Source organism: Amblyraja radiata, chromosome 1, assembly GCF_010909765.2.
Source record: "Amblyraja radiata isolate CabotCenter1 chromosome 1, sAmbRad1.1.pri, whole genome shotgun sequence".
NCBI lineage: Eukaryota > Metazoa > Chordata > Chondrichthyes > Rajiformes > Rajidae > Amblyraja > Amblyraja radiata.
The window spans coordinates 53,234,079-53,251,530 of record NC_045956.1 but is presented as its reverse complement, the minus strand read 5'-3'; the positions used below and the strand labels follow the sequence as shown (position 1 = coordinate 53,251,530).

The window sequence follows — 17,452 nt, the reverse complement described above, 5'->3', positions numbered from 1 at the left end:
GGGGGTAGATTGCTGACATAGATAGAGAAGTGGTTGGCAGACAGGAAACAAAGAGTAGGGATTAACGGGTCCCTTTCAGAATGGCAGGCAGTGACTAGTGGGGTACCGCAAGGCTCGGCGCTGGGACCGCAGCTATTTACAATATACATCAATGATTTGGATGAAGGGATTCAAAGTAACATTAGCAAATTTGCAGATGACATAAAGCTGGGTGGCAGTGTGAACTGTGAGGAGAATGCTATGAGAATGCAGGGTGACTTGGACAGGCTGGGGGAGTGGGCAGATGCATGGCAGATGAAGTTTAATGCGGATAAATGTGAGGCAGATTACTATCTAAATGGCGTCAAGTTGGGAAACGGAAGTACAATGGGATCTGAGGGTCCTTGTACATCAGTCTATGAAAGTAAGCATGCAGGTACAGCAGGCAGTGAAGAAAGCGAATGGCATGTTGGCATTTATAACAAGAGGAATCAAATATAGGAGCAAATAGGTCCTTCTGCAGTTGTACAGAGCCATAGTGAGACCACACCTGGAGTATTGTGTGCAGTTTTGGTCCCCTAATTTGAGGAAGGACATTCTTGCTATTGAGGGAGTGCAGCGTAGGTTTATGGTTAATTCCCGGGATGGCGGGACTGTCATATGCTGAGAGAATGGAGGAGCTGGGCTTGTACCCTCTGGAGTTTAGAAGGATGGGAGGGGATCTCATTGAATAATATAAGATTGTTAAGGGTTTAGACATGCTAGAGGCAGGAAACATGTTCCCGATGTTGGGGGAGTCCAGAACCAGGGCCACAGTTGAAGAATAAGGAGTAAGCCATTTAGAACGGAGACGAGGAAACACTTTTTCTCACCGAGAGTGGTGAGTCTGTGGAATTCTCTGCCTGAGAGGGCGGTGGAGGCAGGTTCTCTGGATGCTTTCAAGAGAGAGCTAGATAGGGCTCTTAAAAATAGGGGATATGGGAGAAGGCAGGAACGAGGTACTGATTGGGGATGATCAGCCAAGATCACATTGAATGGCGGTGCTGGCTCGAAGGGCCGAATGGCCTACTCCTGCACCTATTGTCTATAATGTTTATTATTATTATTATTATTTATTAATGGTGGTGCCATGCTACTCAGTGGAGAAGAGAAATTGGAGGAGATTAGGCTCCTGGAATCTGCTGTTCATCTAGATCTTAGTTGATCTGTACCGTCAGCCGGAACATCTTTGAGTTATGGGGAAGAAATCAGGAAATATGCAAATGTTGCGTAGACATCACCTGAGGTTAGGATTGAAACTGGGTGCTTGGGGAGTTCCTGATTTGTAAACTAATTTGTTTGGATGGTCCTGATCTCTGATGTCTTGTTGGTTGTTCTATGGGAAGGTTGGGCACTTTGTTCAAGGGTGGAATAAACCATTTTGTATTCCTTTATACTTCGGGATCTACTGTGGAATACCATTTGCAAATGAACTGGTTTATCTGAGTATCTTGTTTCCAGTGTGGTGCTTGTTGTGTAATGTGGGAGAAATTTGAGAATTCAGACATTTATTTTTGTTTTTGAAAGAACAAGCCAAGGAGTATCCAAAAGTTAGACTCACTGGTCTGCCACTAGTCAATGGCAGCTGCTTTGACTAGTGGGAAGTTGTGGCCAAAAAAATCTGTGCTGTGTGTTTTACAAAAGGCATTGACAGCCAAGTAGATAAATGGGGAGAGAATTCAGAAATCAAAGATGCAAAAGGAACTTGGGAGCGCTGGTGCAGGATTCCCAAAAAGATAATCTGCAAATCGAATCGGTAGTAAAGAAAGCAAACTCAAACTCATTTATTTCAAGAAGGCTTGCATACAAAAACAGGGATGTAATGCTGAGGCTCTATAAGGCCCCATTTGGAATATTGTGAGCAATTTTGGGCACCATATCTGAGGAAGGATATGCAGGCTCTGGGGAGGATCCAGAGGAGGTTTACAATAATTATCCCAGGATTTAATAGGTTAACCTATGATGACCATTTGTCGGCACTGGGCCTGTACTCGCTGCAATTTGGAAGAATGAGGGGGGACCTCATTGAAACATATAGAATAGTGAAAGGCTTGGATAGAGTGGATGTGGAGAGGATGTTTCCACTAGTGGGAGAATCTAGGACTAGGGGTCATAGCCTCAGAATTAAAGGACGTTCTCTTAGGAATGAGATGAGGAGAATTTTATTTTGTAAGAGTGTGGTGAATCTGTGGAATTCGTTGCCACAGAAGGCTCTGAAGGCCAAGTCAGTGAATATCAAAGGCAGAGATAGACACATTCTTGATTAGTACAGGTGTCAGAGGTATGGGGAGAAGGTAGGAAAATGGGGTTAAGAGGAAGAAATAGATCAGCCACAATTGAATGGCGGAGTAGTCTTGATGGGCCGAATGGCCAAATTCTACTCTTATCACTTATGACCTTATGAACCCACATAGAGTTTCGCCACTGAAGGAATGAAAGTCAAGTATGAAGAGCAGGGAAGTAGACTATTATGGACTTGCAAAGCTTTAGATAGCTCGTTTAAAAGTGTAATTGTTGAAAGGTTGGGATCTTAAATGATGCTATTTATCTGTGATATGCTTGTTGCATGGTATTAGTCAAATTTATCAGTAAGAAAATCGGGAGATTTAGAAAATAATTTTTTTGTTTGGGTTCTACTTAAGTACCAAGTCGACAAGTTACTATTTATGCTGTTTGTTTTCATTTGACTCATAGAATCTTAAATGGCATCAAAGCTCAGTGATTCCATGTTAGTTCTCTCAGAAAACTTTAACCAATCCGTTACCATGTTCTACCCTGTAGCCCATATGTTTATTCCCTCTTCAAGTGCCATTCTAATACCTTTTCGATGAGCACTGAATATATTCAATTCCACCGCCCATACAAATAGTCAGTTCTAGATATTACTATTTGCTAAGCTTAAAAGAAAACCTTTTAACATCCCGTCATGCATCTTACTCAATACCTAAAATCTGTGGCCCTAATGCATTTCTTGTTGTCCTTTGTCATTTGGACCATGTTTTTCAATATCAATGCCATGTTTTGCTATTGTTCATAAGTTCTAGGAGCAAAATTAGGCCGTTTGGCCCATCAAGTCTACTCCACCATTCAACATGGGTGATCTCTCTTTCCCTCACAACCCCATTCTATTGCTTTCTCCCCATAACTCCTGACACCCTTACTAATCAAGAATCTGTCAATCTCTGCCTTAAACATATCCATTGACTTGGTCTCCACAGCCATCTGTGGCAATGAATTCCACAGATTTACTACCCCATGACTAAAGAAATTCCTCCCCCTTTCTAAAGGTACGTCCTTTTATTCTGAAGCTGTGGCCTCTGGTCCTAGACTCTCCGACTAGTGGAAACATCCTCTCCACATTCACTCTATCCATGCCTTTTACTATTTGTTAAGTTTCAATGAGGTCCCCTCATCCTTCTTAGCTCCAGTGAGTACAGGCCCAGTGCCTTGAAATAATCATATGTTAACCAAGTTACATTTTGGGAGACCTACACCAGTAATTCCAATTCCCTTTGAACCTCCGATTTCAGAATTTTCTACCCATTTAGAAAATAGTTTACACCTTTATTCCTACTACCAAAATGTATGACTCCATACTTGGATATGCTGCATTCCATCTGCCATTAATCAGCCCACTCTCTCAACCGGTCGAAGTCCTGCAGAGTCCCTGCTTTCTCTACACTACATCCACCTCCTATCATCTCCTGAAGTGATCAAAGGATTTGTAATTTGTAATCTTTCAATTTGTAATCTATGTCTTCCATGGTGATATTTTATGGGTGACAAAAAGTACATTCATATGTCTTTCTTTCACTAGGCTGGTCTTCTAATTTATCAAAAATTAAGTAGTTTGGATCTGAACAGAGGGAAGCAGTTTCAAAATAAAGATGGTAAGTTGTATATGGGTTGGATAAGTTGTCCAATTGTTGTTTGTTCATAACCAATGCTTTCCTAAGCTCGCTTAATTCTATTACAGACAGGGTAGACTTTGCTGCCCTCCAGTTGGATCAGACGTACCATTACCATTATTAGCAGCTGCTACTACACAGTTCTGTGAGCTTTGACCAGTTCAATGCCCTTTGGGAGGGGGGGGGGGGGGGGGGGTCAGGGGGTCGGTGGGGGAGATGGAGGAGGAAGTGTCTTGCACTCATACAAGATTTTGAGAAACAAGAGAAATATGTCTTCTACCAGTAGGAATGCAGTACTACTTTCTCCTTAGTGCATGCTGCTGTTCTAAGCTTCTCCCAGTCTAGTTTCAGTCAAAAACCACAGAATCAAGCAATTGATCAACTAATCTTTATTTTAACAAAACACAATTACAGTTCCCATCACTGTACCTAACCATCGTGGGTTCGATCCTCATATCTGCCTGTTCAAGCCCTCTCGGCCTCGCTCACACAGAGACACTCCAGAAGTGTTCTAAGCGCTCTCCCACAAGATCGACGCGGGACCTCATGGCAGCGGACTTTTATAGGTCCCGGGACCTCGAGGGGCCGAACCACATGGTCTCTTTACAATCCAATTACAGATATCGATTAACCCCATACATAACATACATTTCCCTAACCCAATAATACAGCAGTTAATACATTGTATTCAAACAGGGTTTCTCAAGGAAGCAAACATAGCAACATTTACCCTGATCTGCAAGAAACCCAGACAAGGCTCAATACCTCATCCAATCAACACTTGGCAAAGTAGAACTCTGCAACATTATTTATAATTATTTACAAGTTGCACCTAATTATTTACAATTATTTACATTTTGCACCTAATTGACAGGGTCTGCAGATGTTCTTATTCTTTTCCTGCAGCCTGTATCTAGGTTCTAGACAAACTGGCACCTAGACACCTCAGACACTCTCCGCCGCCTCCACGCATTCCACTCTCTGGGCCCTCACCCCCTCATCTTCACCATGGATGTCCGGTCACTCTACACCTCCATCCCCCACCAGGATGGCCTCGGAGCCCTCCGGTTCTTCCTCGACCAGAGGAGCAACCTATACCCAGCCACTGACACTCTCCTCCGCTTAGCGGAGTTGGTCCTCACCCTCAACAACTTTACATTTGACTCCTCCCGTTTCCTCCAAACACAAGGCGTAGCTATGGGCACACGCATGGGCCCCAGCTACGCCTGCCTCTTTGTCGGGTACGTTGAACAATCCATGTTCGAGACGTACCAGGGCCCCATCCCCGACCTCTACCTCCGTTACATTGACGACTGCTTTGGCGCCACCTCCTGCACCTACACACAACTGACTGACTTCATCCACTTCACCACCAACTTCCATCCGGCACTCCAATACACCTGGACGATTTCCGACACGTCCCTACCATTCCTTGACCTCACCATCTCCATCGCAGGGGACAGACTCCTGACCGACATACATTACAAACCCACTGACTCACATGGCTATCTGGACTACACATCTTCCCACCCTGCCCCCTGTAAAGACTCCATCCCCTACTCCCAATTCCTCCGCCTACGCCGCATCTGTTCCCAGGATGAGACATTTCATACCAGGGCATCGGAAATGTCCTCGTTCTTCAGGGAACGGGGATTCCCCTCCGCCACCATAGATGAGGCTCACACCAGGGTCTCATCCATACCCCGTAACACTGCTCTCTCCCCCCATCCCCGCACACGCAACAAGGGCAGAGTCCCTCTGGTCCTCACCTTTCACCCCACCAGCCGGCAAATACAACACATAATCCTCCGCCATTTCCGCCACCTCCAACGTGACCCCACCACTCGCCACATCTTCCCATCTCCCCCCATGTCTGCCTTCCGCAAAGACCGCTCCCTCCGCAACTCCCTTGTCAATTCTTCCCTTCCCTCCCGCACCACCCCCTCCCCGGGCACTTTCCGTTGCAACCGCAAGAAATGCAACACCTGTCCCTTCACCTCCCCCCTCGACTCCATCCAAGGTCCCAAGCAGTCGTTCCAGGTGCGACAAAGGTTCACCTGTATCTCCTCCAACCTCATCTACTGCATCCGCTGCTCTAGATGTCAGCTGATTTACATCGGTGAGACCAAGCGTAGGTTGGGCGATCGTTTCGCCGAACACCTCCGCTCAGTCCGCAATAACCTACCTGACCTCCCGGTGGCTCAGCACTTCAACTCCCCCTCCCATTCCCAATCCGACCTCTCTGTCCTGGGTCTCCTCCATTGCCAGAGTGAGCAACAGCGGAAATTGGAGGAACAGCACCTCATATTCCGTCTGGGGACCTTGCGTCCTTATGGCATTAACATAGAATTCTCCCAATTTGGCTAGCCCTTGCTGTCTCCTCCCCTTCCTTAACCCTCTAGCTGTCTCCGCCCACCCTCCCATCCGCCCGCCCTCGGGCTCCTCCTCCTCCTCCCCTTTTCCTTCTTTCTTTCCCCCACCCCCCCCATCAGTCTGAAGAAGGGTTTCGGCCCGAAACGTCGCCTATTTCCTTCGCTCCATAGATGCTGCTGCACCCGCTGAGTTTCCCCAGCAATTTTGTGTACCCTGGCACCACTCCGCAGCTTGACCCAGTACTGCAGGGAGCAATTCCAAATTGACCAAATCTCCCAGCATCCCTGAAGCTTTTAGCCCATTTTAAAGTCCTAGCCTCTCCAATCTGGCCAGGATTAACACAACAAGCCAGCGATTGGAAGGCATGCCTTTCCCTTGGAGAAATAGAAAATGGCACATGAAATAATCATCGTAGTGAGGATTAGGGATGCTTGGTGACTAGAAGTAAGGCTTGGTGTAGAAAATAATTAGAAAGGGAAGAGAAGAAATTAATTTAAAATCAAGCTTGTGATGCATATATAATACATTGGCTCATTACCTTATTCTTCCAATTACTATTGGTTATGACTAATATTATTAGCTAAGTACATGAACCGTGCAGTATCTATGTCAAGTAATAATTTTCTATTTTTATATGTTCCAGACCAGAAATTGCTCCCATCCGCTATGCTCAAGTCAGATCTGGTCTCTATTGCACATGATATGCAAGATCTAGCAGAAATGGTTCCTGATTTTCACATTAATTGTGTGCAAAGGTGAGCGATGAAAGGTTACTATTTAATGATATGATACCGTTGCAATCTTTGCACAAAAATGCCTTTTCAATGTACCTCGGTGCACGTGGCAATAAACTAAGCTAATTAAAGATAACCAATTCCCTCAGAATTGTTATGCAGCAAACAATCCATCGTGTTGTGTCTGTGCTCCTTACCCTAAGCTTCATGTGTTCGTTGTCAATCAGCGATGCCGTGTGCTCCTCCAACTCAGCAGGTCATGGATCCAAGCACCACTGAAGAGACTTGAGTGGATTATCCAGCACCAAACTAAACAGAAGCCAAACCAAATGTCTGCTTTAATATGGAGCAAGTTAATCCAGATGCTGGATATTTGAAACAAAAACAAAAAAATGCCGGAAGCACTTAGCAGGCCAAACCACATCTGCGAAGAGATAAAAACAGAGTCCATGTTTCTGGCCGATGAACCTATACACGAACTTTAAAAGTGGGGAAAACAAGGAAGCAGTGATTTTTCAGAAAATTGGCGAGTGGTCTATAATAGCGGAGACCAAGGCTGGTCAGCTCTGATTAACGTTATTTACCTGTGACAATAACTCAGTTTTATCTTTCCAGAAATGCTGCTTGAACAGCAGCTGGATTATACAAGCCGAAAGGGTCCCAGTCCAAAACTTCACCTGTTAATTTCCTCCACAGATGCTGACTGAACTGTTGAGTTCCTTCAGCACTTTGTGATTTGCTCAAAATTTCAGCATCTGCAGTTCCCTGTATTTCAGTAGTTCCAACATATTCTATTGGTTAAGATTTTTAGCAATCGATCTTTCACTATTACAATATGCTCTCTTGTTTATTTCTCTCTTCTGATATCAAAAGTAATATTACTTGGATCACTTTAGTCTCCATAGTATTGCAGCCATTTTTTTTGTCTTCTCCACATATTCCCCACCTGCAACATAAAACATGGTTCGCTTTGCACTGTTCTAATTTTAATTGAGTCAATAACCTGAACTATTGATTCTGTTGTTCAGATGCTGCCTGATCTGCTGAATGTTTCCAGTATTTTTGCTGCCTTTAATTTACCTGTCAAGTTATGCTTGTTAGTCTTCAAAATTTTGGGCTGTTGTCTTCTCTTTCATGTAAACTTCTTACCATGCAATTTGAAAATTGAAATTTTTGTACTCCAGTGTTCATCTTTGAAATAATTGCATAATGTAATCTAAATACATTTCCTAGAAACAAGGAACTGCAGATGCTGGTTTACAATAAGAGACACAATGTGCTGGAGTAACTCGGCGAGTCAGGCTGTAAGGGACACAACCCGAATGTCACCTATCCATGTTCTCCTGAGATGCTGCCTGATTTGCTGAGTTACTCCAGCACTTTGTCTACCTTAGTATATTTCCTGTAGAGTTGATCAGTTTTAAAGTGTAGTTGCTATAAACTGGAAAACTCCATATTTTTAGAAATGAATAGCAGTATGAAGCATAGCTAATAATATTGAAAGTACAACACATAACAAACATAAATAAAATATATTTCTGTTGAATTTATTATCCTCATTGCTAATTCTTTCAGAATTCAGATCTAATCATTTCGGCAGATAAATTTGTGTCCTAAAAGAGAAAGTAGAGTTTCCCAGTTTCAGAAGATGTCTTAAAGATTGCTGCTTTTAAAACTATGTTAGCAGCCAAAATGTTATTTGCCTTTTTTTTTTAACCACATTCACTCTAGACATGCATGACTGACCACAGAGCTCATTTGGAGGCCTTTGGTCATGCGTCAGAAGGCCCAACTACAATTTGTGAATAATATCTTTGCAATTATGTATTATGGTATTTTGGGTTTACAGGAAATTATTTCATCTCAGGAGATTCAGTCTGCTAAGATTACCTAGGGAATGGTCCATTGAAATAAACATGTTCCTCTGTCTATTAGAAGGAACAGAGACCTTTCTGATAACATAGAGGAATGCATGCATATGAACATAAATGCCTGTTACTTGAAAACATTATAGTTTACATTCATGTCAACATCTACTGATTCCTTTGAAATTGGTGTACAACATGCTAACGCTTGATTTCCTTAATAGAGCTACGGACATCTTGAACATCATTTCTGAAAATGTTTCTGCTTTACGGAACATCTTGATTGAATCAACATCTGGGATTGATCCTCAACTAGGGAATGAAACAAAAACTGAATTGCTTGCAGATAATCGAGGAGAAAATGAATGTACGGAAAATAGTTTGGAAATGATTGAAATGACAAATCGGAGTCGCCAAGAACAGGTAGAGATAGAGTGAAATGCTTTTATTTGTGTGCTACCCAGTCAAATCAAACATGCTCCACAAGCCATATGCCATATGCAAGTACAACAGCTAGTGCAAAGAAAACATAGCAGAATACAGTGTTACAGCATTTTAGAGGTACAGTTACAACGTACCGTTTAACGTCCGTATTGAGGTAGGTTGGAAGATCGGGACTACATCCCAGTTTATTAGAGGACTGTTTAGTATTTGATAACGTTGGGGATGAAGCTGTTCCTGATTTCTCGTTGTACTGCCTCAGAAGCTTTGGCACAGTGCCCTCCATAATGTTTGAGACAAAGACCCATAATTTATTTATTTCCCTCTGTACTCCACAATTTGAGATTTGCAATAGAAAACATTACATGTGGTTAAAGTGCACATTGTCAAATTTTATTAAAGGGTATTTTTTATACATTTTGGTTTCACCATGTAGCAATTACAGCAGTGTTTATACATCATCCCCCATTTCAGGGCACCATAATGTTTGGGACACATGGCTTCACAGGCGTTTGTAATTGCTCAGGTGTGTTTAATTGCCTCCTTAATGCAGGTATAAGAGAGCACTCAGCACCTAGTCTTTCCACCAGTCTTTCCATCACCTTTGGAAACTTTTATCACCTTTGGAAAATCCCCAAACACCTGTCCGACAGATCAGAAACACTCTTCAGGAGTCAGGTGTGGGTTTGTCAATGACCACCGTCCGCAGAAGACTTCATGAAATACAGAGGCTACACTGCAAAATGCAAAACACTGATGAGCCGCAAAAATAGGATGGCTAGGTTACAGTTTGCCAATGTACTTAAAAGAGCAACCACAGTTCTGGAAAAAGATCTTGGGGACAGATGAGACGAAGATTAACTTATATCAGAGGGATGGCAAAAGGGAGAGAAGGAACTGCCCAAGATCCAAAGCATATCACCTCATCTGTGAAACACGGGGGTGGGGATATTATGGTCTGGGCATATGTGACTGCTGAAGGTACTGGCTCACTTATCTTCATTGATGATACAACTGCTGATGGTAGTAGCTGAAAACTGAAGGAATATGCCTCAAAACAAGCAGAAATTAAAGATGGCTGCAATACAGGCCTGGCAGAGCATCACCAGAGAAGACACCCAATAACTGGTGATGTCCATGAATCGCAGACTTCAAGCAGTCATTGGTTGCAAAGGATATGCAACAAAATACTACATGACTACTTTCATTCACATGACATTGCTGTGTCCCAAACATTATGGTGCCCTGAAATGGGGATGGACTATGTATAAACACTGCTGTAATTTCTACATGGTGAAACCAAAATGTATAAAAAATGGCCTTTATTGAAATCTGACAATGTGCACTTTAACCACATGTGATTTTTTTTCTATTACAAATCTCAAATTGTGGAGTACAGAGGCAAATAAAAATATGACGGGTCTTTGTCCCAAACATTAAGGAGAGCACTGCATATTCTAATAGAGAGCACTGCATATTCTAATAATAATAATAATAATGGATGGGATTTATATAGCGCCTTTCTAATACTCAAGGCGCTTTACATCGCATTATTCATTCACTCCTCAGTCACACTCGGTGGTGGTAAGCTACTTCTGTAGCCACAGCTGCCCTGGGGCAGACTGACGGAAGCGTGGCTGCCAATCTGCGCCTACGGCCCCTCCGACCACCACCAATCACTCACACACATTCACACACAGGCAAAGGTGGGTGAAGTGTCTTGCCCAAGGACACAACGACTGTATGCACTCCAAGCAGGATTCGAACCGGCTACCTTCCGGTTGCCAGCCGAACACTTAGCCCATTGTGCCATCTGTCCTCCGTTATTCTGCCATATGCGAGAGGGTAGACGAAGGGTGATTATGCTGGCTGCATTGTTGAGGCAGCGTAGATGGAGTCGATGGCGGAGGTCTTATCTGTGTGATGGACTGGGCTACATCCAAGTAGTTTCTTGCGGCATTGGGCAGAGCTGTTCCCATCCAAGCTGTAATACTACTGATAATATGCTTTCTACATTGTATCTGTAGAACTTGATAAGAGTTGTTGGAGACGTGCCCAACTTCCTAAGTCTCCTGGGTAGTAGAGGTATTGGTGTGTATTTTTTGGCTATAGTTTCAATGTGGTTGGTGTAGCAAAAATTGTTGATGATATTTACGTCAAGGAACTTGAACTATTCTGGCCTATTTCCACTGTTGCTGATGCTGACTGGGGCCTAAACTCCGCATCGTTTCCTGGTCAATATCTAACACCTTTAGTTGAAGGGGAGGTCTTTATGCCATGTTACTAAGCTCCCCATCTCTTTCGTTACTCTGTCTTGTAATTGTTGGAGAACTGGCCCATCACAGGGTGTCATCTGCAAACTTGTTAATTGAGTTAGAGCAGGATGTGTGCGTGCGTGTTTAAAAATAGCAAATTTCCAATCAGCAATTCAAACTTTGAATTTTAATTGTTTCTATGTCAATCGACTGTTTCAATGCTTGCTTGCTTGCTTGCTTGCTTTGTAATTAGCCGGTTTTCGTGTAGGATATCCATCTGTAATATTAATTCAGCACTAATGACGCCTGATTAGGGACTGCTGGGCAGACTGCTGGGCAGTCCCTGGAAGCTCTGCATTCCCAGCTTTCTTCATGATTACTTTTAGGGTCATAGAAAGAGACAGCATAGAAACCGGCCCTTCAGCCCATCATGACTGCACCGGCCATCAATCACCAACATAGAAAGTCTGAACAATCATAAATTATTGTCACTTTCATATAAAGGCTTGACTCCATCCATGACTGTTCATATGCTGTTGATATCCACACTCATGTTTTTGTTACTCTTAACTTAATTGTTCATGTGCTCCTACCCAGCCTCTGGCATCCACTCTTCTTAAAACTGAGGTTGTTTAAAACTCGCCCCGTCTAATCTTGCATCATTAATTTATTCCATTACTCTTTGATTGCTGTCCAACATTGATTTTTATTAAGCAAAGCCTAAATCTTTAAAATTCTCATCTTTATTCTTGTATTGCTCGATGACCCTTTCCCTTTTTTTGTGATCTGTTCCTTCATGTGAATAGTTACAATTCACAATTGACTTTGTTTTTGATTAATAATAATTGCATTTTTGTAATTCTCCAGGCATCGAAAGCAGATGAAGCGGATCTTTCTTGTGTGATTGAAAGTGATGAAGAGCTGGAGAATGAGATGATCAAAGTAAGGCTTATTGACATTATAAAATTTAACAACAAAATATTATCTGCCTGTCCAGTTCAACTGTTTGTATCTTGGCTTGGCACAGCTGGCATAACAACTTAAAAGTTAAAATCCTTGGTTCCACCTGTGGACTAATTCTTGTCTCTTAAGTAACATAGACCAGAACTTCCATAGGAACACAGAGAGGAACAGGACTGTTTCTTAAGAGGAAGATCACGGTCCACTTTTCTACATTTATTCAATAGATTTTCAATGGGCAGTAACAATGATGAAAAGATTTCACGTCTGCACATTTTCCGTTAGTACCTTCTCGAGCTAAAATGTAACCATTGAAATATACAGATGATTATACTGGATCAACTGAATTAGAACAAAAGACATAAAAATGATGTTTAACTGAGCAACAAGAAACATTGATTACAAATAGTCTCCTTTTTATACTGACTGTCTCCCCTCTCCACTCTGTGCCAATTCAGGGTGTCAACCTGGAACATTAATCAGAATCAGAATAGTACTGTATTTGCCAAGTAGGTTTTGCAACAAACGAGGAATTTAATTTGCCAAGTCACTCATACAAATAAAAAGCACCAGAATACCCAAAACACATTTTAACATGAACATCCACCACAGTGACTCCTACACATTCCTCACTGTGATGGAAGGTGAAATAAAGTTTGTCCCTTTGTTCTCCTGCGGTTGGGGGCCTCGAGCCCTCCGTTGACGGGACGACCTTGACTCCCGTAGCCGGCGGCGTTCGGGCCCTCCGTGTCGAGGCGATCAGCTCCCGCATCGGGGGGATGTCAGCTCCCCCGCGCCGGGCGATCGAACCTCGCGTCGGGGCTGGTCGAACCGTCTGCTTCGTTGGAGCTTCCCGACTCGGCCTCTCCCGAGACTGTGAGCTCTTGATGGTAAGTCCACAGGCCGTGGTTGGAGTGATCCCAGGCAAGGGATCAGCTCCGATGTTAAGTCCATGCCCCGCGGTGGGGCTCATGATAGTCCGAGGAGGCCTCCAGCTTCATCGATGGAAGACTGCTGAGCACCCGGAGAATGCGATCCGAAAAGCAATCACATCTCCGGCAAGGTAAGAATCCGAATAAAAGTTTCCTCCGGTCCCCTCCCCCTCCCCCCACATAAGACAAACCAGAGAACATTAAAACAAACTTTTAACAAACACTCAAAATAAGAAAAAATGTGAAAAAACGAACAGACTGCCGGCGGAGCTGCCATCGTACGGCACATCTGGTGGTATTAACATTCCCCGCACCCTCCTCCCCTCCCAACCCGACAGATGCTGTTTAACCCGCTGTCCTCCAGCAGCTTGCTTTTTACTCCATATTGCACTTCTATGGTTTCTACTGTCTCTACTAAAACTGATGTTAATGGGGTGAATACCCCAGTAGTTGGAGTTGTTCCTTGCACAAGGGAGCATAATTGTGTCTGTTAGAGGACAATTATGTCAGCCCTAGAATATCAGGGTAGTGTCCTTCTTCAACCCATCTTCTGCTATTTCATCAACAACCTTCCTTTTATTGTAGGCTTAAATGAGGGATGTTTGTCGACAGTTGGAATTAAACACAGCATATGCACACCTTAGTCTTCAGTTGCATGAAGCAAGACAGATAATATTTAGAGACAAGGCACAATTCAGGAAGTGATAGAATGCTCTGCTTGGAAGACTGCAGCTCCAACAGTGCTCAAGAAACCCAACACTATTCAGGACAAAATGGCATTCTCTAAATGGCACACCATCCTGACTTGGAAATATCCCTCTTTATCTTCACAGGATTGAGTTCCTGGGACTCAATCCTGCTCAACAGAATTGCCTTCAACATTTGTCCTGCCTTTGGGGTTATTCAACCCATCTACGTTCTATGTTGACTATCAGAGCAATCCCATTCCACCAATTATTTCCCAGTTGCTTATTCTCTCTCATATGCCCATCAACTGTTCCTTGATTCTCTTGCCATCCACATACTTTATGAGCATTTACAGTAGGCAATTAACTTACCATCTTTGGGCTATGGGAGGAAGCATTTGGGAGAAACTTGTCCGGAAAATTTGCAAACTATATATCGAGGAAGCAACAAGGCAGTTGCTAGGACTGAATAGATCGAATGTCCAAACAAAATATCAGAATTCAATCTTGCCTCCACACTCTTGTGTGTTATGATTTCAATAAACTATAGCGTGCATTGTCTACTGGGTTAAATATATTAAAAGTGGTGTTTTACGTGCATCAGTGTCCCAAGGCAAATGTCCCATTTTGCACTTTTGATGAAGTCTGTAAACCAAGTAATTGCTTACCTTTTAAGCAATGACTAGACTAAGTGGGACCCATTGGGTCCCTGTAACATGGGAGGCCTGGTCTTCCAACGCAACCCGTTCCCCAACGCAATATTCCACCACTCGTTCCCCCAACGCAACCCGTTCCCCCAACGCAATATTCCGCCACTCACGCCTATCCTCCTCCAATCAAATCCACCCCTCCCTGTCCCCCTTTCCCTCTACTCCCCTCTCTATCCCACCTTGCCCATCACCCCGGCCCCTTCTACCCCCCTCCCTACCTCCCTGCACTCCACTACCCCTCTACCCCACTCCTTCCCTCTCTTTCCTCCTCCCTCCCTCTCTTCCCATCCCTCATTCCCCTCTCCCTCCCCCCTCTTTCATCCCTCTCTCCCCTCTCCCTCCCTCATCCCTCTCTCCCTCTTCCTCCCCCATCCCTCTCTCCCCCCTCCCTCCCTTTTCCTCCTTAATGCAGGTATAAGAGAGCTCTCAGTACCTAGTCTTTCCTCCAGTCTTTCCATCACCTTTGGAAACTTTAATTGCTGTTTATCAACATGAGGACCAAAGTTGTGCCAATGTAAGTCAAAGAAGCCATTATGAGACTGAGAAACAAGAATATAACTGTTAGAGACATCAGCCAAACCTTAGGCTTTCCAAAATCAACTGTTTTGAACATCATTAAGAAGAAAGAGAGCACTGGTGAGCTTACTAATCGCAAAGGGACTGGCAGGCCAAGGAAGACCTCCACAGCTGATGACATAAGAATTCTCTCTACAATAAAGAAAAATCCCCAAACACCTGTCCGACAGATCAGAAACACTCTTCAGGAGTCAGGTGTGGATTTGTCAATGACCACCGACCGCAGAAGACTTCATGAAATACAGAGGCTACACTGCAAGATGCAAAACACTGGTGAGCCACAAAAATAGGATGGCTAGGTCACAGTTTGCCAATGTACTTAAAAGAGCAACCACAGTTCTGGAAAAAGATCTTGTGAACAGATGAGACGAAGATTAACTTATATCAGAGTGATGGCAAAAGGGAGAGAAGGAACTGCCCAAGATCCAAAGCATACCACTTCATCAACACGGTGGTGGGGATGTTATGGTCTGGGCATGTGTGACTGCTGAAGGTACTGGCTCACTTATCTTCATTGATGATACAATTGCTGATGGTAGTAGCATAACAAATTCTGAAGTGTATAGACACATCCTATCTGCTCAAGTTCAAACAAATGCCTCAAAGCTCTTTGGCCGGCAATTCATTCTACATCAAGACAATGATCCCAGACATTCTGCTAAAGCAACAAAGGAGTTTTTCAAAGCTAAAAAATGGACAATTCTTGAGTGGCCAAGTCAATCATCCGATCTGAACCCAATTGAGCATGCCTTTTATATGCTGAAGAGAAAACTGAAAGGGAATATCCCTCAAAACAAGCAGAAATTAAAGAGGGCTGCAATACAGGCCTGGCAGAGCATCACCAGAGAAGACACCCAACAACTGGTGATGTCCATGAATCGCAGACTTCAAGCAGTCATTGGCGCAAAGGATTTGCAACAAAATACTAAACATGACTACTTTCATTCACATGACATTGCTGTGTCCCAAACATTATGGTGCCCTGAAATGGGGGGACTATGTATGTATGTATTACTGCTGTAATTTCTACATGGTGAAACCAAAATGTATAAAAAATGGCCTTTATTGAAATCTGACAATGTGCACTTTAACCACATGTGATTTTTTTAATATTACAAATCTCAAATTGTGGAGTACAGAGGCAAATAAATATATGATGGGTCTTTGTCCCAAACTTTATGGAGGGCACTGCGTATTCTGCCATTTGCGAGAGGGTAGACGAAGGGTGAAGGAGATTCTTGATTATGCTGGCTGCTTGGTTGAGGCAGCGTAGATGGAGTCGATAGCGGTGGTCTGATCTGTGTGATGGACTGGGCTACATCCACAACTCTATGTAGTTTCTTGTGGCATTGGGCAGAGCTGTTCTCATCCAAGGTGTAATACTACTGATAATCTGCTTTCTACATTGTATCTGTAGAACTTGATAAGAGTTGTTGGACGTGCCCAACTTCCTTAGTCTCCTGGGTAGTAGAGGTATTGGTGTGTATTTTTTGGCTATAGTTTCAATGTGGTTGGTGTAGCAAAAATTGTTGATGATATTTACGTCGAGGAACTTGAACTATTTGTGCCTATTTCCACTGTTGCTGATGCTGACTGGGGCCTAAACTCCGCCTCGTTTCTTGAAGTCAATATCTAACTCCTTTGGTTGAAGGGGAGGTATTTATGCCATGTTACTAAGCTCCCCATCTCTTTTGTTACTCTGTCTTGTCATTGTTGGAGATCTGGCCCATCACGGTGTAATCTGCAAACTTGTTAATTGAGTTAGAGCAGGATGTGTGCGTGCGTGTTTAAAAATAGCAAATTTCCAATCAATAATTCGAACTTTGAATTTTAATTGTTGTTACTATGTCAATTGACTGTTTCAATGCTTGCTTTCTTTGTAATTAGCAGGTTTTCGTGTAGGTTATCCATCTGTAATATTAATTCAGCACTAATGATGCCTGAACTGCTGGGCAGTCCCTGAAGCTCTGCATTCACAGCTTTCTTCATGATTA

The 17,452-nt window shown here is 43.3% G+C and overlaps 1 protein-coding gene across 6 annotated transcripts in view; it reads left to right on the top strand.

Moving 5' to 3' along the window:
* Nucleotides 1–17,452, top strand: part of wrn (WRN RecQ like helicase) — a 136,868-nt gene that overhangs the window by 29,796 nt on the left and 89,620 nt on the right. For all 6 annotated transcript variants that reach the window (XM_033022022.1, XM_033022041.1, XM_033022034.1 and 3 more), the window contains 4 exons: nucleotides 3,836–3,908; nucleotides 6,943–7,054; nucleotides 9,123–9,321; nucleotides 12,462–12,536. In XM_033022022.1, coding sequence (XP_032877913.1) covers nucleotides 3,836–3,908; nucleotides 6,943–7,054; nucleotides 9,123–9,321; nucleotides 12,462–12,536 — 459 coding nt within the window. The remainder of the gene's footprint in view (nucleotides 1–3,835; nucleotides 3,909–6,942; nucleotides 7,055–9,122; nucleotides 9,322–12,461; nucleotides 12,537–17,452) is intronic.